Raw genomic sequence first — 21,861 nt, forward strand, 5'->3', positions numbered from 1 at the left:
AGAGAGGTAAGCACTTGTTGTCATAGCAGTACCCGCTTCCCACTGAGGCATTGACCTGTTGGAAGAATGATGGTCTAACAGGACAGTGGACTCTAATAGCTCATTAAAGAAATTACAGTCCTGCCGAGAAGAGTCTGGTATTCTCTCTCTTTGACAAATGCTGATATTCAGAGCTCCACAGGATCTACCTTTGTAAAGCACTGTGAGAAGCTCTTTACACACAAATGCACCTCCAGCTGTGTCGCAGCCATTAAATATTAAATGTGACCTGGAAGATTTATGATGCTTTTGTTTCTGGAAGCTTCTCCCTAGTGGGCTGATGTGTAATCACAAGCCTGTTATAGGAGTGTTGGTTGGGGTGATAACTGCTTTGGGGTTACACCGGGTGACCGCTCAATGAGTGTGGTTTAACTAAGTTTCCCGTCTCTCCCTGCAGGTTCTCCAGACTGTATATAGAAAGAAAGAGTTCTCCCAAATACTTAGAGGTCCAGAGGGGGGAGAGATAAACCAGGCACAGATAAACAAAACCTCAATAAGGACCTATATTTCTTTTTAGCATTGAGTCAATCTTATCATTTTTTTAAAACGATGCCAAAAGAGAGAACATGTAAATTATTATTTGAACAAGTTTATTAATATTTTTTCTTTTTTATAGACAAAAATTATTTTGACACATTTTCACAACTGAATTGATCATTATCATAACAAACATTAGAATTACTCAATTTACATGTGAGCTTTCTTAAGAGACATTAAGAGTGCCCTCTAATAGCAACTAATCTAATCTATCATACATACATCCTGATATGGCAATCATACTTTAATCTAGACCTAAAATGACATGTATTTCTTCATATACATAGAAGATAAATGGATACTAAACAAGAAAGACAAATACATTTGGCAGTTGTGAGGTGTACTAAATGGAATACACAGGGAGTCCAAGATGGTATAGGTCATCTAGTTATGATGGCATAAACTAGCTGTGGTCCAAGACAGTTGGTGTTAGGCCGACGTACGTTTCGGTAAGAAACCTTCCTCAGGGCCAAGGACAATATGGAGCAAACAATTTAACTACACAATATATTAAAAGAGTTTGAGGGCATCAAACTGATTTCTGAAAAATGAAAAAGTACAGCAAAAAACCCAAGTTACCTCTGAGGAATATTAAGAAGGGCTGAATACCGCAGGGCGACTTCTACCGGCGTGTAATCAGTCTGGGGAACCGCGTCCGAGCTAAGCAGTTACTTCCGTGGCCCAACACGGAAGTAACTGCTTAGCTCGGACGCGCTTCCCCAGACTGATTACACGCCGGTAGAAGTCGCCCTGCGGTATTCAGCCCTTCTTAATATTCCTCAGAGGTAACTTGGGTACCTTATACCAGGAACCCAGACGGAAATTGAAGTGAGACCTCTCAATTAGACTATAGAGGCAACGTCGGTACCATAGAGTGCTACTACCACCGGAGTGCCCGAGGGGGCACCGGTAGGACTCCCCTACTATCTACTATTAGTGGCCTCACTGGAAAGATCAGTCCAACTGAGTGTTAACTTGAATCATGAGACCGCCGATAAGATATTAGGTGACCCACCCCCTAGAAGCTCGGACGGAGGTCCAACCTGACCAGCATCATTGGTGTTCAATCCAGACCACTCGTTGGATCACGGCCAAGTTTTTTCTCCCCCCCCTTTCTCGCCCCCACCCTATCACCTTTGTCCTGAAGAAGACCCGCAGCCGAGGTCCCAAATACCCCAGGAGCACTAGGGTCGAAACGTCGACGCTTATCAATTTGTATGCCTGTACCCCGCTCAGTTTAATTTCCTTCCCCCCTTTTTCATTTGTTGTGGACAGGCTTATATGATAGCGGAAGCTCTCCCGCTTTGGTTTATGTAAATATTAGAATTGTATATTATAATTGCTTATTTTTCGTCTTTCTTCACTAAACCACAAGAGCACCCCTTTCCTTTCCACTGACTATACTCTGATAGTCTTCTGCGCCGTTTAAAATTGTTTTATGAAGTTGTAAATAAATATGTGAATTTTGATATAATAAATACCCAGAGTGTGGTTATAATCTATTGTTCTTTCTATAAGCTAAACTTGCTAATTTTTGGGTACTGTCTATTCTTACATTTACTGTGCATATAACCAATACCAACTCGAATACATCTCCCCCATGTTGCTTGAATCAATGTATGCAGATTTAATCGCACTACCAAGAAACAAATGATATTCATATAAGTGTTATTCTAATTTATGTCAAGGACCACCTTTCTTCATACTATTCATACCCAGGTCCTTTGACTCTATGGGTGAACCCCATTGATTTAATGGTAATAGATATTATGCCCGGGCCTGATCAGGAGACAAGTTTGCACACTTGATGATATGAATTAAACTCACAAGTATGTGTCATTAAATTAAGGAACTCTTTTAGCGGTGTGTGTTGCTGCGAAGTCAAGCGACTTGCACCTTCACAATTTATTCGCAAACTTTCCATACTTTAGTTGGGTTTTATAGCTGGGTGCACTTACGAATATCCATTGCAAAAATATTTTCCGACATAAATATTGTGGCCTATTAAAGTTTTTTAAAATATCCCTTAATTGGGTGTAGGTTTTTTAAACTCTAAGGGCCTATTAGGATGGTGGTTGGAAAACCTTCAACCTTCATTCGGAGGCTTTCTGACCGCCATCGTTGGTTTAAATTCCGACTGGCTGATTATGAATCAAGCAGTCGGAATTGAAACTGGATGGTCATTCTGGCTGGATTCCAACGGGCTCAAGGAGCCTGTGGGCAGTCGACACTGACTCGTAATCCTAAAGGGCGGGCCTTTCCGCCCTTGAGATTATAATGCACGGTTTCCGGCAAGGTTTCCATGCCGGCCCGTCAGACATGGATACCATGTCGGTATGCGTGTTTGGGGGACCCAGCAGGACCCCCTTGTGTGTGTTGGCTCAGTTGGGGGAAAAGGGGGCTTCTATGGTGCCCCCCCTGTTGATCCCTGCACCCCGTGGCAGGCACCCACGAGGTGCAGGGATGTACTGTAGCTACCATTTCCCTACGGGAGCATGTATTATGGCTAGTTTTTGGCCATAATGCATGATCCCATAGGGAAATGTTGGAATGCGACCGAAAAGTGTTTAGTTGCATTCAAATCAGGTGGTCAAGAATGCTGGCTGGGGGATGGTCCGTTCTGTGTTCCAGATGGTGTTGGGCGAAAGCAATTACGCCCAACATCGTAATCAGCCCCTTAAAGTGGTGGTATTTTTGTAAGGATATTTAGAACACTATATTTTTGTCAGGTCATATTTATGCCACAATATTCCAAAATGTTGTTCAGAATCTCATGGCCGGTGCTGTTGAAGATAAGGGTGAAAAATACCAATTCTGCATAGTCCTGATTACACCTCGTCCGCCCTTGGAACCGTGACTCCCAAGATGTTATCTTGTTTGCCTGTTCCTACGTTATCCCGGCCATTCACGCAGTGCTAGATCAGACGTATCCATCCCGACTCTGCACCGTCCTTTCCTGCACGTAAAGCGTGCTTGTCACTCATCTGTCCATCCTACATCGCTCCTACGGTCCGCATCTTCCCGACCAACCGAGATCCTGATTCACTCATACCCTTGATGTGTCTTTATTCGCGGACTTGCCACTCATCGCCGGATTTGGCTGCTTGTTCTCATGTGTTGACGTCCATTTTCCTGCTCTCTGCCATCTTATCCTTTCATTCTACACAGGGGACGTCACTCTTTCTGTGTCAGGCACATCCCTCTGTTCTTCTGTGCTTCTGACACTGATGCCCAGAGGAAGGTGATGCACAATGGTGGGTGGGCAAACACCGAAACGCGTGTCGCCGCTGGATTCCAATAGTTGGAATGTCATGAGTCATTAGACAATTTAATTCATTTCATGTTCCAAAGAGTCTTGATGGATTAATTGTTGATGTTATTCTTTGAATTATTTATGATTGACATACATTTTGGATTGTATCTGTTTGACATATGCTACACTTTTTTATCATTGTATACCCTTACTTTATATGAGACTAGCTGCCCGTCCCGACGTTGTCCGGAGATGAATGCGTGTGTGATTCACGCTGGTAGTTTGAGTGCTTTGAGACCCTGCCTGAGCCCCGGACTAAATTTCAATCGTGAAGTGGCTTTTATCGTGTGGTACGCTGCCTACCTTGAGTCTCCGCCGGAGCTGTTGTAGCGTGAATGGCGCGCTTGTGCGCCCCTTTATATATTTTTTTTGTGCAGCTCCCTCTGACAAAGCTGACGGCCAGAAAGGAGTAAAGGTTTGTATTTGTTTCCAATTTGCGGCGCAGTATGGCAAGGACCGTGAATGCGGCGCACGTTGGTGTTTGGAGATGGCCGTGTCAGAAGTCAGCAGAACGCGAAGGTGGAGCGGGAATGTGCGCGCACATTGCTTGTGAAAGCCGCGCCCCTTTTAAAAAAAATAAATTGTCCAGCCCCCTCTGACAACGCTGACGCCCACAAAGGTTGCGCCGCATTATATATGAGTAATGCCGCCTGAATGTCAATGGACGTGAATGCGGCACACTTTGGTGTTTGGAGACGGTCGTGTAATAACTGAGCACAACGCCAAGGTGGAGCGTGAATGGTCGCGCACATTGCTTGTGAAAGCCGCGCTACTGAACTCCGCGGCTATTTTATTTCTATTTGGTCCACGCCCCTCTGACAACGCTGCACGCCCACAAAGGACTAATGTGAAGTGTACTTTGACACGCCCATGCCAACTTTTTATTTGTGCCACGCCCCTCTGACAACGCTGCACGCCCACAAAGGAATAATGTGAAGCGTACTTTGACACGCCCATGCCAACGCCCACAAGGGACTACTTTACCCCTAAGGTTCTTTGACCTTTGTAATGTATATGGTGGGCAGCTGTATAGCCTATGTCCATCTGCTGCAACTCCCCTTTACAGTGCTGTATTGGGTGTTGGGATTGGTGCCGTACCTCTTGAGCTTACCCGCCTCAAAGGTTTCAGCTCTCTCTTTATAATAGTAGTATAGATTTCAGCATATCGTTTCCGGTATTTTGAATCTTCTTATGTTTGTTTTCTATGAATGACCCATTAGGATTGATGTGTGAGAATGGGAATACTTGAGATGGTGTGCCTGAGATTTGACTGAGTGTTTGATGGGATGTGCTACTGATGTTTTGATTTATTATGACTTGATTCCTTAGATATCATAGTTATCTAATAAAATCAATTTTTGTTATATCTCTATTCTTCTTTGTGGTTCACTATTACATTTATGCACTGTCTTGTTGCGTTATTATATCATTGACTATTCGCAATATCGAAATAAGATAGGCAGAGAATTTTCTATTGAGAGTTTCTGATTGCACCTCGTGCCTCTTTAATTCACCACCAGGCACTCCCAGCCCATTTATCTCTTTGCATGTTCCGGCTTTCTCCATTTGTCACGGTTTTTCCGTTTTCCTCTTCTCTTTTCCGCCTTGTGTGTTTTTCACTCTCTTGCTCTGGGTCAAAGTCTGTTTAGAAAAAATAAGCTCCGGTGCCCAAAAATGAGTGCCAATGGGCTCCACCTGCAACCACTAACTCAGATTAAGCAGTGATGTTATGGAAATCATAGTGCGTGCAAGCACTGGAAGTAGGAACACAATTTCTCCTAGCAAGCTATGGGCCAAACCTCTCACATAGATCCGTGCAATAAAATGCTGTGATGTTTCCAGTGAAGTCGTGAGCTGAGGCCTCCTGGGCACCAGTGACCTTTCAGTCTTTGCTGTGCGAGCTGAGCCTCCATTCACACCTCTGCGGCGGCTAAACGCCAGGGCCTGATCACTTCTGACAGGCCAGCGCCAGAGATGCCCAGGAGAGAGACTGCTGCAGATGGCTTCATTTCCTAGGCCAGTCTGACATTGATCATCAATAGTCAACAGAGATGCGATGAGCAATGCTGAGCTGGGTTAGACCATCAATGGTCAGGCCACACTCCTGCTCTGAAAGTATCTCCGCTAACCATCTCTGCACAATGTGTAAGTGACAGGGCCGGACTGGCTGTAGCGAGCATCGGGAGTTTCCCCAGGAGGCTGGAAGGGTAGGGTCCAGTTTTGGAGTGGTGGGGGCTGGTTTTGTTACTGGAGGCCGGGTTTTTTTGCAGCAGTGCTGTAATATCGCCCCGTAACAAAAGAAGTAGTGCTGGGGGCTGGTTTAGTTAAGCAGCAGTGCTTCACACTTGCACCCTCGCCTGACCCCCTCCACCCCAACGGGGGCCAGGGCTGCTTCGTGCTGTCAGTCCGGTCCTGCTAAGTGTAAGTTCACAGTGAGCCCCTGATTCGAGATGTGCAGAGCCTTTCTCTCCTTTCTCTCCTTTCCCAGGTGTTCTTGTGATACCCTAGGGAGAGACCTTGGATTTCTTGTCACTCTTGGGGCCACTTTGCAGGCCTTTTGCACTGGGGGCCAGTTGAAAGGGCAATCCATTTACACCGTGTATACCGCTTGTGCTGGCCAGAGAGGAAGAAACACGATTTCTTCCAAACTTGAGCTTTACACTACTTCAGAACTTGTGAGTAACTGATTGCCCATACATACTGCAGTGAGTGCATAGTTTGAAATTAAAAAATAAATGTTTCCCAATTCACACGCGTGAAAGAGGGGATTCCCTGTGTGGTGAAATCAGCTGGCTCCATTTCTTGGTGTTAAAACAAGAGAGGGACAGGGAGCCGAGTTATGAGGTCCTGCACACAGGCTCCCAAGGAAGCTAAGTCTGACGGGAGTGTGCAGTTCCTGGCTGGGCGTGGGGGACAGGCAGGTTTTTCTTCGTGACGCCCTCACACACCCCGTGAGATGTCGTGCTTCATCAAAGGGCATTTGTCCCTCGTCAGGCCGGCGCTGCAATGCCTGACGGGCTCCCGTAAATGGGGCTCTTTGTCGGGGATCTTTTTGAAGAAGCTGTTAGGTACGTGTGGGTGTGGGGGCTGGGTAGTGCACAGGAGAGTGAAATAAAGTAAAATTGGTCTGAAGCAGTCCTTCTTAGGTCAAGTTTTAATGGTTTAGATAGCTCTAGCCTGGTTAAAAACGGTGTGAGTGCCCCTATGTGGGAGTAATGTACCTAAAGGGCTCTCAAGGTGTAGTTGGTCAACATGTTTCGTGCCCAATTTGCCCATAACGGGTCAGTTCCGAAGTAACTAAATGTGAATGGTGCACTACTGTCTGGTATTGAATTTCTGTGAGTTAATTACCAGATGCGGTAGGGAGTACCCTAGTAGACTTGTACTGGGGAGTACTGTAGACCCCTAGATGCACAGTCTAAGGCAAACGGGGAAACTGGAGCACGTTGTTGCTCCGGGAGAGGTGTAGGCAGCCAACTTGCATTCCCTAGCTCCGGGCCCCGTCACTAGCATTCGTTGTTAAATTGTCTAAATATGCATGAGTGTCATTCTTAACAAGGGTGACCAGCCGCTTAAGTATAAGACAAGCATGCCTACAATATGCTAGTCCCATCTGCTTCAAGCTATAAACTGCTTTATCTTTGTTTATGTGTGGTCCGAATGCAGTCATTTAGGTTCTAAATATGAGTATTTCATCTTTAGCAGCTTGAAAATGGCAAGAATCCCATAACTGGCAGTATAAATGTATGTTATTTAGCGCAACATGATCTCAGATACCTGTGGTATGATGTAACATTAAGCTATTTTATGTTAAGTTGTCAATATTTTTATTGCATACTTCCATTTATATTGTACGGTGGTGTTTTCGGCGCATGGACGCCCTCCACGTGGTTCTGGTCTTCTCATCAACCAGTTGTGTTTTTGTGCTTGGTTAGTGAATAGTGGGTTTGTCCAAGTTATTTCCTAATAACCGTCTTAATGTGAAAACTAAAATTGGCCCGGTCCTATCGGTGATTATTGCAGTGTGGTGCATCGTTTGGTTGTGCGTACAGGAGAACTTGTGTCTTTCTTTTCAATGAGGTGGATGATTGCCCATGGCGAAGCCTGGGCAGGCTGATCTCGAGGATGGCATCACTAGTGTATTGTATAGTTTTGATGCAATGTCACAAGTCCATGTGGGATATTTAAGTTTAATTGTACTGAACGGTTCTCAGATGTATGTTGGCGTGGTGAAGGCCTTATGGCTATGCTGTTCACTTAGAAGCACTTTGCCATCGTGATGGGTTTGGTGCTGTGTTGTGTGCATGTCAGTTCCAAGATGTCTGCCTAATGTGTTCTATTGAAGTAAGGTAAATGTTAACTATAACTAGACACGACTGAATAATTTGCAGTGTTGGTGGCAGGAGCTGCTGGAGTTCAGTGCCGTCCAATCATAGGCAGCACTCCATTTTTTTTAAAGCCTTCTCTCATATGTATTTATAGATGGAACACCTAAGGTGTGTTGGGTGTGATGTGTGTGCTGCTCTTGCAAGTGTGCATTCTTGGGTGATCGTGTGGTCATTTTGGTTTTAGCTTCTGTTGGTAGCCTCTTGATATAAAATAAGACATAACTGCGAACTGGATTTCAGAAAATATTCAGTTTCTATTCACCCCACAATACACTGAAAGTTGCAAATACAAAGTGAATATATATATTTTTAATTTTGATATAATGCTGTATGATTTCTAGAAGTTTTTAGAGTTGTGTCAGACCATGAGAGCGTGTGAGGAAATTCAGAGAGAATCCTGAATGATCAGGGAGACTTGAGGATGTGTGCATTGGCTGAACAGTTCTTATCCAGGGATTGATCAACAAAAAGTTAAATAGATAAGAGTAACCCTCAAAACATGCCTTTTTACTATTTCTATGCAGCCCATCACTTTGCAGAAGTTGTTTCAATTGTTCTTCGCAGGAACATAAAAATGTGTATTAAAATATGCTAACCACATACATACACGTTTAAATATAAACCTAATTTATGTTATATAGACTATTTTTGCTGCCATTTTTCTGTCTGTAGATGCAGAGCTGAAACCCAAACATAGTGGATCTGCTTGGCGATATTCCTCTGTAATCCACATAGAGCTAATTCATACGTTCTTTGCCTGTTTCATGTAGTGTGAGCTGTATGTTCCCACAGTGGCCGAACTCTGCAGGCACTTGTTTGAGTGCACTCGCATCAATGCTATAGCAAAACAAGCATTGGCATAGCCAATAGGTCTCGCCTTTAGGACCTTATAATTGTTTAGCCATGCAACACTTGATGTTGTTGCACCAAGGATATTGTACTGGATAACTTAACACTTATAAGGTCCCAAAGGGGAGACCTATTGGCTATGCCAATGCTTTTTTTTATTTTTTAAAAGGACAAGCAGAGCTATCTGGCGCCGGCTGCCACTTAGTTCACTGCATCCAACGCAGACGCTGCAGCCATCTTTGAATGGTTTTAAAGCAAATTCAAAAGCGGTCGCCAGTGTATGTGAATCTCTATCTCAACTGTGAGACTGTTCTCCTGCTTCCCAATTCTATTAAATACAAATTATGTAAAAAGAACATCCCTTTCTGGGCTGCATGGCTCATCCTACCCACGTTTCATGTGCAGATTTGAAATACTGATGGTTTGGGCTTCCCAAAATTCAACTGGTTGAGAGGTAGAGGGGTGTAGAGAGGCAGAGAGAGGTAGAGAGAGAGAGGTAGAGAGGTAGAGAGGTAGAGAGAGAGGTAGAGTGGTAGAGAGAGGTGGAGAGGTAGAGAGAGAGAGGTAGAGAGAGAGAGAGGTAGAGAGAGAGGTAGAGAGGTGTAGAGAGGTAGAGGTGGAGAGGTCGAGAGAGGTAGAGAGGTAGAGAGAGGTAGAGAGGTAGGGAGAGGTAGAGAGAGAGGTAGAGAAAGATAAAGAGAGAGAGATAGAGCGAGGTAGAGAGAGAGAGGTAGAGAGAGAGTTAGAGAGGTGTAGAGATGTGTAGCGAGACAGAGAGAGGTAGTGAGGTATAGAGAGGTAGAGAGGTAGGGAGAGGTAGAGAGAGGTAGAGAGGTAGAGAGAGAGGTAGAGAGAGAGGTAGAGCGAGGTAGAGAGCGAGGTAGAAAAAGAGACGTATAGAGGTACAGAGGTACAGAGGTAGAGAGAGAGGTAGAGAGAGGTAGAGGGAGAGGTAGAGAGAGGTAGAGACATAGAGGTAGAGAGGTAGAGAGCGGTAGAGAGAGGTAGAGAGAAAGGTAGAGAGAGAGGTAGAGAGAGTTGGAGAGGTAGCGAGAGGTAGAGAGAGAGGTAGCGAGAGGTAGAGAGAGAGGTAGATAGGTAGAGGGAGGTAGAGAGAGGTAGGGAGGTAGAGAGAAATACAGATGGTGGTGGGGGAGGGAAAGCACTGACTTCATTTGAAACCAAGGTGCGCTTCCATTTTTACAAGATGCTTTTTTTTCAATTGGGCTGGTCAAGTGAGCGGAGTTATTCGTCCACACGCTTTCTGGCGGCCTCCAATGAATAGCACAAACTTATATTTGTATTTATAACCAAGTTTAGCTGAAAGCCGGCTTGTAATGTGTTTGCGTAAATGCCTACCAAGAGGCACATAATACTGTAAAAGAAAAAGGCCAGCGCTATTAGTAACTGCAGATGTTAAGATAGAGGGTGTGGACAGACATGTGCTCTTGGAAGCATGCGTTTTCTGCCAAGATTTGGACTTTATAACGTGTTCTCATTTAAGATGGAAATAAGAGAGATGGAGAGATGGAGAGACAGAGAGAAAGAGAGAGAGAGAAAGCGAGAGAGAGAGAGAGAGAGAGCGAGAGAGAGCCCGGGAGTGCTGCGTGCATGCGCGCAGTCTGCTCATTTTCAAGCACTGCACTCGTGCTTGTGGCGCGCCCCTGCTCAATCCACAAGGTGGATGCCACCACAAGCAAAAATTAGTGTGGGGGGCCCTACCAGAAACCACCCGTTTAAACTAAGCACTGGCTCTAAGATTCAGAAATCCAAATAGTGTTCCATCTACTGAGACTTACAAAGCAGTGCTCACCTGGCCGTCCATTACAGCACTGATTTTTAGGGAGCACCTGAATGAAGAATTCCAACAGTATAGACCTTTAAGAGCGTGTTTCCCTCTGCTCTGTTGATAGTCATAGGGTTTGTTCAGTCCCTTACCCACCTGCTTCTTTAAACCGTCTTTAAAGCCAGGTCCTTCCCACATCAATCGATCAGGGGGATTGTAAGCGCGCTACTCACCCGTGAGAGTCTCAAGGCGCTGAGGGGAGGGGTCTGTAGATCTGTTTAGCCGAAGAGCCAGGTCTTGGGCGTTTTTCTGAAGGGATTTAGGGAACGAGCGCGCATGATGTCTGCCGGTAGCTCGTTCCACGTCTTGGTTGCAATGTGGGAGAAGGATCTTCTGCCTGCTCTGCATCAGACTCGCCCCATCTGTTCTCTGTCTGTGTTTCAGGTCTTCCTCCAGTCCTTTGAGAGGCCGCTGAAGAACGCTGCCGGGCCCATCACCGCCGTGGCCAGGATTGTTCCAGACTATGAGGCCTACAGGTGAGTGAGCTGAGGAGGGAAGGGAGTGCGGCGATGAGAAGGGGAGAGGCAAAGGCAAACCGCTCTGGAGGCAGCCCTCTTCACTGTTACTCTCATCTCACAGGGAGCACCTGATGCACCACACCCCAGGGGCTGGCGGGGTTCTTCCTACCACCGTGACGTTCCCCAAGCCCTCTGCGACCACCTTCGAGGTTCCTATGGCCAGCACTCTGGGACAGCCACAGGTACGTGGGGAGAGGGGGCGGGGCATGTGTGTAGCCTCACAGACAGTCATATCCACCGTGTGTATACTTAAGTGAATTATTCTTTTTACAGTTACTTATCACATACAGAGGTATGCTGGGCAGTTACTCAGGTGTAAACACAAAGTCCTGCGCACTCAAATCAAGCATAACAAATAATATAATAATGTAATTGATTGAAATATGTCCAACGTCGTATCCTGTAGTTTCTTATATATCTCCTTTTTTTAAGGTCATCAGATCATAAACAATTTACAGCCAGCCGGCACGTGTTTCGTTGTAGGTCTGTACATTCACAGATGCTACAACTCTTCAGGGCTCAAAGGCTGCATCCTTAGTTTTATGGCCCACGTCCGGTGATAATTCCGACCCGGCATGGTAATTTAGTGTTGAGAAGATGACAGTAAGTAGCACTCCGAGAGTGAGTAGAATTGTTGTAGTAGACACCAGTAGTCTGAATCTCAGTTAAAAAAAAATAATCGCTGTTCCAAATCCTTGTAGCCAAAAGAGTTTACTTCATAAACACACGGGTACATGTGTTCATCATTCCCTCAGGAGATCAGTGTGGTTTCTGCTCACGAAGATCGGCGGTGAAGGGAATACTCACGGTAAGGAGGCAGCGCAACTAGCGTCCATCCTACCCTTGCTCCGGGCCCCCAGTTACTCAGGTGTAGAGTCCTTGCTTGGGCCTAGGACATAAAGGACGCAGACACTTGTGGTACTGTTGGTGGCGGGTATCTAACCTGACCACGCCCAGGGCCCTGGGCCTTTTATTCACTAACTTGCGTGTCCACGCTTACGTCTGGACTCAACCAATGTCCCCTTACGCTCGAGGGGCAAACCAGGCAGGAACAGTGGGAGGGGGCGTGTGCTGCAGTGGTACGCCCCACTGTCAGCAACACTACATTCCTCCTTTACCTAGGGATAAAACAAACTGGGAAAATGCAAAAGCACACAAATGTCTTTCTGGTCAGCGGGGGTGCTGTGACCGTTATAGCTGGTACGTTCAACAAAGTTCAACAAAATGTCTCTGGTGCAGTCTCTGAATTTACTGAAAAAACCATAACAGATAGGATACAAAACCAGAACAGTCTTACTTTATTCTCGGCGGGGTCAGCCATCTCGGTCAGCTCAACGCCAGCACTGGGCCACAAAGTCTTGGTACCTCTGGGAAGGTTTGGGGCACGGACGTAGACTGTATCTTGCTTGGCTTCGACCTTCCGCCGTGGCTGGGGGGTGTTTCTTCTGATTCTCTAGTCTCGTTGATGCTGGGATCTTCTGCTGGTCTCTCTGGCTCTTTGTCGCTCGGGGTGATGTCACCTGTTTGGTGTGTTGTGGTGCCTGTTCCGGTTGGTTCCGACGGTCTGTGCTGGGGGGTCAGGTGCCAGTCATCCGGTTCCGGATCCTCTCCTCTCTCGGGTATTTGTTTGAAAAACGAAATGTTCCTTGTGACCACTTCCCCGTTCCTGACAGCCGTGACCATTGTCCCGTTTACATCTGTTACTCTCCAGGGGTCCAGCTCGAATGGCAAGCGGAACTTCCCGCCGGGATGGCGGTCTTTCACAAGAACCGTGTCCCCGACTTGGATGGGGCTGTCTGCTGCCCTCCGTTTTCGGGATGCTTCCTGGTTGTTCTTGGCGCGCTGTTCCATGGACCTGTTTCTGGGGTTTGGGGCTAGCTCCCACGTGGGGTGGTGTGGGATGGTGTCAGCGAAAGCCCGGTTAAAGGAGAGTCAGCTTGGAGAAACTCCTGTGGTGCAATGCGGGGTCTGGCGATATTCTCGGAGAAATTGGTAGATGGCTAGCTCCAGACAGTGGCCATCGGCAATGGCGATTTGGATTGTTTTGTTCAAAGTTCTCATTAGCCTTTCGACCTCCCCGTTGGCCTGCGGCCATCTTGGTGTTATCCGTTTGTGTTTGATGCTATGGCTCTGCAGGTACTCTGTAAACTCGCTGCCGTTGAACGGGGGTCCATTATCAGTGCGGACTTCCTTCATGAGCCCGTGGGTGGCAATGACCTTTTCGAACTTAGGGATCACTTCGGATGCCGCTGTCGACGTCACAATTTCTACTTCGGGGTATCGAGAGAAATCATCCACCACGACGAGCATGTACTTCCCCCCGGGGAGGCTGCCGAAGTCTGCACTCACTCGTACCCACGGGGATGTTGGCCCCTCCTCGGTGATCACAGGTGCTGGAGGGTTTGGCAGGCTCGTCGCTAGACACACTGGACAACTATGAACCACTTCTTCGACGGCTCTGTCGAGTCCAGGGAACCACAATTTGCTCCGGAGTCTGTTTTTAGATTTGACGATCCCTTGGTGCGACCCGTGTGCCAACAGTGCAGCTTGTTGGGCGAGGCTGCTGGGCAGTACAAGGCGAGGGCCTCTCAGGAGACATCCTTCGGCCGAGACAGATAGTTCGTGCCTGACTTGATACAAGGCCTTCAGGACGGCTTGGGCGTCTGGAGTGCGAAAAGATGCCGGGCTCTGCAGCGCCTTCCAGTCGCCGGACGCTATGGCATGGATTGCGATCTGGAGACAGTCATCGTCTTTGGTGGCTCTCGCCACTTCCTCCAGGGACATTGGGCGTGGTCTCGACCGTTTGACGATTAGCCGGACGTACTCTTCTGTGGCTGCTGCTTCGGCTGCCTCAGCTTCGGTAACTGGACGGGCGTGCCTTGACAGATAATCTGCAGGGTTCCGCGTGCCGGGCCGGTATACCACTGTGAATTGGAACTCCTGCAACTGTAGCACCCATTTCTCGATTCTCGGAGGTGGGCGAGAGGAAGAGCCTTGGAAGAGTGGTATTAGGGGCTTATGATCGGTGATCACTGAGAAAGGATGTCCATAGAGGTAAATATGGAAGTGGCGGCACCCCCATAGAATGGCGATGGCCTCGCGTTCAATTTGCGAATAGCGTTGTTCGGTAGGCGTCAGTGTGCGGCTGGCGTACGCCACGGGGGCCCACTCTCCGCATGCTTGTCGTTGCGATAGGACGGCTCCCAGGCCGGTGGGGCTGGCATCAACTAGCAGTTGTGATTCGTGTTGCGGGTTGAAATAGACCAGGGTTGTGTCAGCCGACAGAGCTGCTTTGGTGTTTGTGAAGGATTCTTGCTGTTCTGGGCCCCATGTCCAGGCGGCATTTGACTTTGTGAGGTTGCGGAGGGGCCCTGTCAGGTCCGACAGATCCTTGATGAAACGCCCGCAGTATGTCACCATACCCAGGAAGCTGCGTACGGCCGTCACAGATGTGGGGGCTGGCGCGTCGTGGATATCCTTGACTTTTTCTGGGTCTGGGCCCACTCCTTGGTCGGAGAATCTGTATCCAAAGAAACTGATGTCTTTGCGTAGAAATTCACATTTGTCCCTGTGGAGAGTCAGTCCTCTCTCCCTCAGCCGGTTGAATACTGTAGGCGTCTGATGTGTTCTTCCAGTGTCGGGGTGTGTACCAGAATATCATCACTCACATTGAGCACTCCGTCGAGGCCTTGTAGGACATTGTGAATGATGTTTTGAAACACCTCTGCCGTGCTTGAAATGCCGAAGTTTAGCCTCGTATATCTCCACAGGCCTGCGTGGGTGGAGAAGGTCGTGATCGGACGCGAGTCTGGGTGAAGGGGAATCTGATGGTATCCCGACCTCAGGTTCATCTTGGAGAACCACTTGGACCCTGCAAGCTCCCCAATGATGTTGTCAATGGTCGGCGTCAAGTGACGTTCTCTCTTAATTGCTAGGTAGGGGAGGCGCATATCCACGCATATTCTAACTGCCTCGGGCTGTTTCGGCTTTTTGGCCACTACGATGGGGGATACCCACGGTGTGGGTCCAGTAACTCGTTCAATGATGCCAGCTTGTTCAAGCATCCTCAGCTCGGCTTCAACTTTGGGGCGGAGGTGAAAAGCGATCCGTCTGTGCCGGAGGGCTACTGGGGCCACTGAGTGATCAATGTGGAGTCGGACCGGGGGGGACTCGTAAGCATCCGATGCCCTCAAACAGCGAGGAGTGTTCTGCCACCAGATGGTCCAATCCTTGTGCTTGTACTGTTAGGGCAAAGTGTATGAGCCCGAGCTCTCGTGCCGTCCTGCAACCAAGAAGGAACCCTGATCCTTCATGGGATACGTAGATCTTTGTCTGTAGCTGCGTTGAGTCGTGGGACACTGCTGTCCGGAATACTCCGCACAGGCGCAACGGGCGCCGGGTTCCGTAGGCAAACACTTGCACTCTTGTGGGGTGAAGCGCGGGGGCATCTTCGAGGCCTTGGTACACGCTGGCGGCCATGAGGTTTATCGTCGCGCCGGTGTCGATGAGGGCTCTGACAGCTTGGCCATGCACTTGGACGGTGCACATTGGTTCGGTCGAATCCGCGGCTGCTAGGGTGTTGAGCATGCGCACCACGTGGACTGACGCGGCGTCTTCTTCGTCGTCGTCCATGTCGCTGCTGTTTGATGATGTCGGTAGTGGCGCCATCTGTCGCACCCTCCTGGGTGGGCCGCTTTGCTTCTTCCTTTGTGACGATAAGCAGACGCTCGCAAAATGATTGGCTTTGCCACACGCGCTGCAGATTTTGCCGTGGGCTGGGCAGGCGCCTTTGTGGGGAGTGGCACCTCCGCACCACATGCAGGCTTGACTGTGGGTGGATTGGGCCTGCTTCGGCCGCCCTTTTCTGGGAGGTCTCATTCGGTTGTCTGGAGGTTGCGTTTTGATGGCGCACACGGGCTCCGTCTTGACCGTGACCGCTGGCTTTGGCTCCATATGGGCAGCGCGGGCCTTGGAAAGTTCTTTAGACCGCCCCAGGGCTAGGATGTCGCGCATAGACATGGCGTCCGTTTCTAGCACCCTCTCTCGTAGTTTTAGGGAGGCGCACCCCTGTATGAATTGGGCGCGAATTTCATCCTCCGCATCCGGGAGCGTGCACGTGCTGGCTAACTTCTTGAGCCGAGCGTAGAAGACATCTACTGATTCCTCTGGGAGTTGGCGTGCTTGGCGGAGTAGGAAGCGTTCGTAATCCGCGCTGGCAAATGGCTCAAAGTACCTCGTGATGGCGTCTCGTAGGGTGTTGTACGTGTGGGGCGGGTCCCCCTCCGTGATGTCTTTGGAAATGTCGTGGATGGCTTCACCCCCTAGGTGTAACAGCATTGCGCGCCGTCGCTCCGCTGCAATGTCCGCTGCGATGAAATAATTGTCAAGCCGTTCAACCCACTTCCGCCACCGGGAAGCCTGGGAAGGGGGGGGTACCAGTGACTGTGAATGGCTCCAAAGGCGGTACGTTGGCCATGATGGCCGACACTCGGCAGGGGAGGCCGGCAGGGGGGCTTTAGGCAGGTGCGGCAGGCTCCAGCAGTCACCAGACGAGGAACAAACACTTTTGGAGGCGATCCGGTATAATGGAGTGCTCGCAGGCCCCGTTCCGCGGGATGCGTGAGACTTGGAAGGGCCGATGACACGCGCAATGCGTGAGGATTGGCAGGGAGGCCGCGTAGCGCGTCAAACACGTGGCGCGGGGCGCAATCAGCGCATGCGCGGGCCCACCGGAGAGCTGCTGGGGCTGGGCCCGGGAGATGCGATGTGGCCTGGTTCCGGAGGCTGCGGACAGCAGGCAGAAGGCTTTGGGGTACCTGGCAGTGGCTCGGGGCCACACAGCAGCGGAAGTCCGTGGCGGGTCGGGAGGCTGGGTGAAGATGCTCCGGGGACACCGGCAGGCACCACTGAAGAGAGCAGCAGGTAGGCAGGCGGTGACGCTGGGGCGGGCCACGGCGGGCAGTCGGAGACCCAGGGGGGCGCTGGGGAGAGCGCCGCGCGGGCTGGGCTGGAGGTCGGCAGCCAGGGCAGTGTGAGCGGTGGCGGCAGGGCACGTAGTGGGCCGGATGAATAGCCACCTCGTCGCCAGTGTAGAGTCCTTGCTTGGGCCTAGGACATAAAGGACGCAGACACTTGTGGTACTGTTGGTGGCGGGTATCTAACCTGACCACGCCCAGGGCCCTGAGCCTTTTATTCACTAACTTGCGTGTCCACGCTTACGTCTGGACTCAACCAATGTCCCCTTACGCTCGAGGGGCAAACCAGGCAGGAACAGTGGGAGGGGGCGTGTGCTGCAGTGGTACGCCCCACTGTCAGCAACACTACATCAGGTGTACACCGGCGCTGTACAACGCATCCTGTTGTAAAGGAAATGTTTGCCAATGTTTCTAATATTTTAAAAATGATGTTACCATCTGAAGAATTTTTTCTCTATTTGTATGGAAGGCAAAGGGCAGGAACCCATCCTCCATCTTAGGCACGGTCAGTACGGCCCCTGTTTTCTAAATCGTAGAGACGGGATTTCTGACCTTCATGGTTTAATGGTGAGAGCTGTAAGAACGGGAAGATCAGAGATACTGCAGGAAAGGCTACGAGATGTTTTTTTTTAAAGGTTCTGTGAGTGACGAAGCTGCTATATGTTGCTAATACCTTTGCTAGGAACTTGTTTCACAACAGCACGCTGCCTGTTCAAGAAGGAACTGTCTTTAACCAGGACCAGGGAGCTACACTGCCATTACAGAACCCATTTTTCAGTGTAACTGTTGATAGTTTGGGCGTGCCCTGAGTGTAGTTGTCCTTGCTCAGTGAATATTTACTTGTATTTCCCCTGTGAACTGCCAGCTGTAGGGGATCAATAGTCATTCTGAAGTGTCCAGACCACCCTCAAGCGTGCAATGCGCTGGCATTGTGAAGTCGAAGTAGTACCTCCTCCTGTCACGAACATACGTACTTTACCTTTGTAGGGTTATTAATATATGTTTAATTGTGGCTGCATCACTTACAGCCCCTCTTATCTAGGCCTAACTGAAAGCAAGAGGATCTCTGCGAAGAACTATCTGCCTGTCTGGGGAGTGACTCACTTGCAGTCAGTCATGTGTGAATTGCACACACAAGTTGGAAGGATCCACATGGGGAGTTCTCCTTGATCTGAAGAGATCCAGGGGTTAGAGTGTAAACTAACCTTTGCACAAGTGCACCGCTTGATGCCATTACATGTGCCTTCATAAAACGCCCCAGACTGATAGCAAGACAGATGCCAAAACACAGACTTTTTAATTCCCCAGTTAAATTCACTTTCACCGTGAAAAAGAGACAGGTGCAAACATTCTTGTCTGCTAATGTGTCTAATCAGAAAAAAATCTCACAAGCTACCCGATTGACACTCATGTGCACGTTCAGTTTCTAAGCCTTTAAAGCTGCTTTAATATAATTGATAAACACATCCATATCTCATACTATTTCTCTTCAAATTAAAACTTGTTTTTAATACTTATTCACAACATTCTGGTTTGGGGTTCATGGCCTTAGGCATCCATCCACAAATATATTCTTTTGTACAGTGGTTCTAGCTCAGCCGCATACAGTAGATTGCCATTTCATCAGAGACTCAAGCAGCCTTATACACAGAATTATTTATCTCGTCATAAGATCGTGTTGGTGCTTTCTGTAACCACAGCTTAAAGAACCAAGAATGTGGAAAGTAAGACGATTCGCAAGTTACTACATATATTTTTTTAAATTACATAACTTTTTATTGACAGATTTTTCATAAAGAACAGAGTGGCATAAATCAGCACAACAGGGCTTGGTGTGCACACGACTGGCAAAGAGATAATCTAAAGTAAAACACTACATAGTCGAGATAAAAAAAAGTCACTAAGTGACCTTATAAATGCCTCAGTTAAAATAAGTACATAAGGTATTGGCAACATAATTATATATCCAACAGTGGCACATCAAGATGAAAAGCGAGCTGAAGCGTATAACATGAACCACAGTAGATGCATTAATAGTAGCCACTGCTATTGAGCAGAGGTTTTGTTAATGAAGTTCAGAACACTTTTTTGAAAGATTTTTCTTAAAGTACATAGAGGCATAAGTCAGCACAATAAGGCTTGTTGTGTATGCAATAGTTTTAAAGAAAACATTGCAAAATCTGTTATATTTTAAGCATGCAGATTTTCAAAGTGCTTCACATGAGGGCCTCATTTTATCCCTCACGCAGACTGTCCCCTTCTTGCCACCGTGGCCCCATAACTGCTTCACCTCAAGGACCACCGCCCCATCTCATACCTACCTGAAAAATTGTTGTAGCAGCAGTGTCTGAATTTTGTGGCAAGGGATGTCCAACCCAATGGATATCCATTGACAGGAAATACGAAGTTCTACTGAGGCGGGCAGAGTTAAAACCTACTTGGACCAACCTTTGCCAAGGGCCAAGTTTCTCAACTGAATGTCACCATATATCCAAACCCTCACAAACTTCAACGTTAGCAGCCAGCCCATCTACATGCCTGCATTTTTAAATTGCCATTCTGCGTCTGTTTCAGTTTAAATGTATTCCTGAATGCCACATAGGGGCGGGAGGCTCCACCATGTGGGTGGAGGAGCATCGCCTCACTGGTTTCTCGCAGTGCGAGAAGCAGAAATATAAAATGGTACACAGAGAAAATGGCCTTCCCATAGGCGCTTGTGAGGTCGGCATCCCAGCCAATCACAACGCTGCCAATTGCTGTGTTGTGATTGGCTTAGGTTAGGGAGGCTGCCTGCAGCTGCTTCCTGCTGTAGCGAGGAGGACGGCGCGAGAGGGGCGACAAAGCTAAGTTAACCGTAACTTTTATTTTGTTTAAATTAAACCTCCCCGTGCCCCCCCGTAACTTTTATTTTGTTTAAATTAAACCTCCCCGTGCGCCCCCTTCCCGCGCGCCAACCTGCGCACCCCCCACCGGCAAGTCATACCGCCCGCGAGTGGCCACATTTGCCCACAAGAAGGAGTAATATGCTATAAGGGACCATCTAAGGAAGCAATAGGTTGCAGATACTACGACCCTAGCAAGACCAAACACAATAGGGACTCTCTTTTGTCCCTGCACACAGAAAACCCAGGCATGTATGGACACTGATCAGTGGTCTTTTCCCACCTGATACCAAAATTATTCTGAACAACTCAGCTTGTAATCGTTGGTGTCGAGCATCTTGTGTTCACACAGGAGGGCACCACATTGCACGACCAAGAAAAACGCTGGATGTAGTATTTGGAATTGGTACACTAAGAATAGAGAGCAAAAATTGAGTACACTTAATACTTTGGGCGTGCACTAAATCACTGCAGAGAATACAGAAGTCGATTGAATGTGTCACAATTGAACAGAATGCAAAGGTAGGCTAGGGATGAAATAATATAGATGTAATATATGTTGTCTCATAGCAGACAATGCGGATGTAAAAGTTCAAAGTTATCTAAGAACGCGTTATACAGATGTGCAAGTGAAAAGAGAGCTATCTTACAGTAGAGTATGAAGATGTGTCAGCGATCAGCTGTATCAGAGCAGAGTATACAGATGTGCACAGTATGAGTTGTCTAATCGAACATACAAGCAAGCAAGGGGGGGAACCAGAGAAGAGCTGTGCAGACGATTAGTAATCTCATAGCAAAGTAGACAGGAGTGCAAGGGGTGGATTTTCTCGCAGCAATGAGTTATCTGACAGAAGATTACACCAGAGTGCAAGTGATGAGTTTTTAAGTAGCAGAGTACACACGCGTGCAAGTAATACGTTTTCTTACAGCACAGTACGCAGATGTACACGAATTAAGTTATCTCGGAGCATTGTTCAGGTGTGCAGACGTTGAGTTATCTCAGCAGAGTAGAGAGGCGTGCAAGCGATATGTCCCACAGCAGAGGGTACATACATGCAAGCGCTACAAGCATGCAAGTGATGAGCATACAGTTTTACAGATGAGTTATTATACAGCAGAGTATACAGGTGTGCATGTGATGGATTGTCTCAAAGCAGAGGATACAACCATGCAAAGGATACAAGCATGTAAGAGGTGAGTTGTACTAGACAATTGTTAGCTTGCCTAATCTCCACAACGGCCCCATCAATTCCGGGGATGCCTGGCTCCGCCTTGGGGACTCCCAGCAGGGACCATCCCACAGGGAAAGCCAGGACGGGTTCCCCAGAGTTATACAGCGCCAGGAAACCTACGGACGTGTAGCAGTGCGCTTTACAAGCTCAAATACATTTACATTTACATTTACATTTACAGACGATGAGTTATCCTAGAGAAGATTAAACAGGATTGCAAGTGGTGAGTTACCTCGGAGCCGAGTGTACAGGTGTGCGGACAATGACCTATCTCGTAGTACA

General features: G+C 48.1%; 1 protein-coding gene across 1 annotated transcript in view; it reads left to right on the forward strand.

The window, feature by feature from the left end:
• Positions 1–21,861, forward strand: part of CCDC33 (coiled-coil domain containing 33) — a 1,331,950-nt gene that overhangs the window by 551,615 nt on the left and 758,474 nt on the right. Inside the window, exons 7-8 of the mRNA XM_078684539.1 lie at positions 11,324–11,448; positions 11,552–11,672. Coding sequence (XP_078540665.1) covers positions 11,324–11,448; positions 11,552–11,672 — 246 coding nt within the window. The remainder of the gene's footprint in view (positions 1–11,323; positions 11,449–11,551; positions 11,673–21,861) is intronic.

This window comes from Lissotriton helveticus, chromosome 3_2 (genome assembly GCF_964261635.1).
Source record: "Lissotriton helveticus chromosome 3_2, aLisHel1.1, whole genome shotgun sequence".
In the NCBI taxonomy this organism is placed as follows: domain Eukaryota; kingdom Metazoa; phylum Chordata; class Amphibia; order Caudata; family Salamandridae; genus Lissotriton; species Lissotriton helveticus.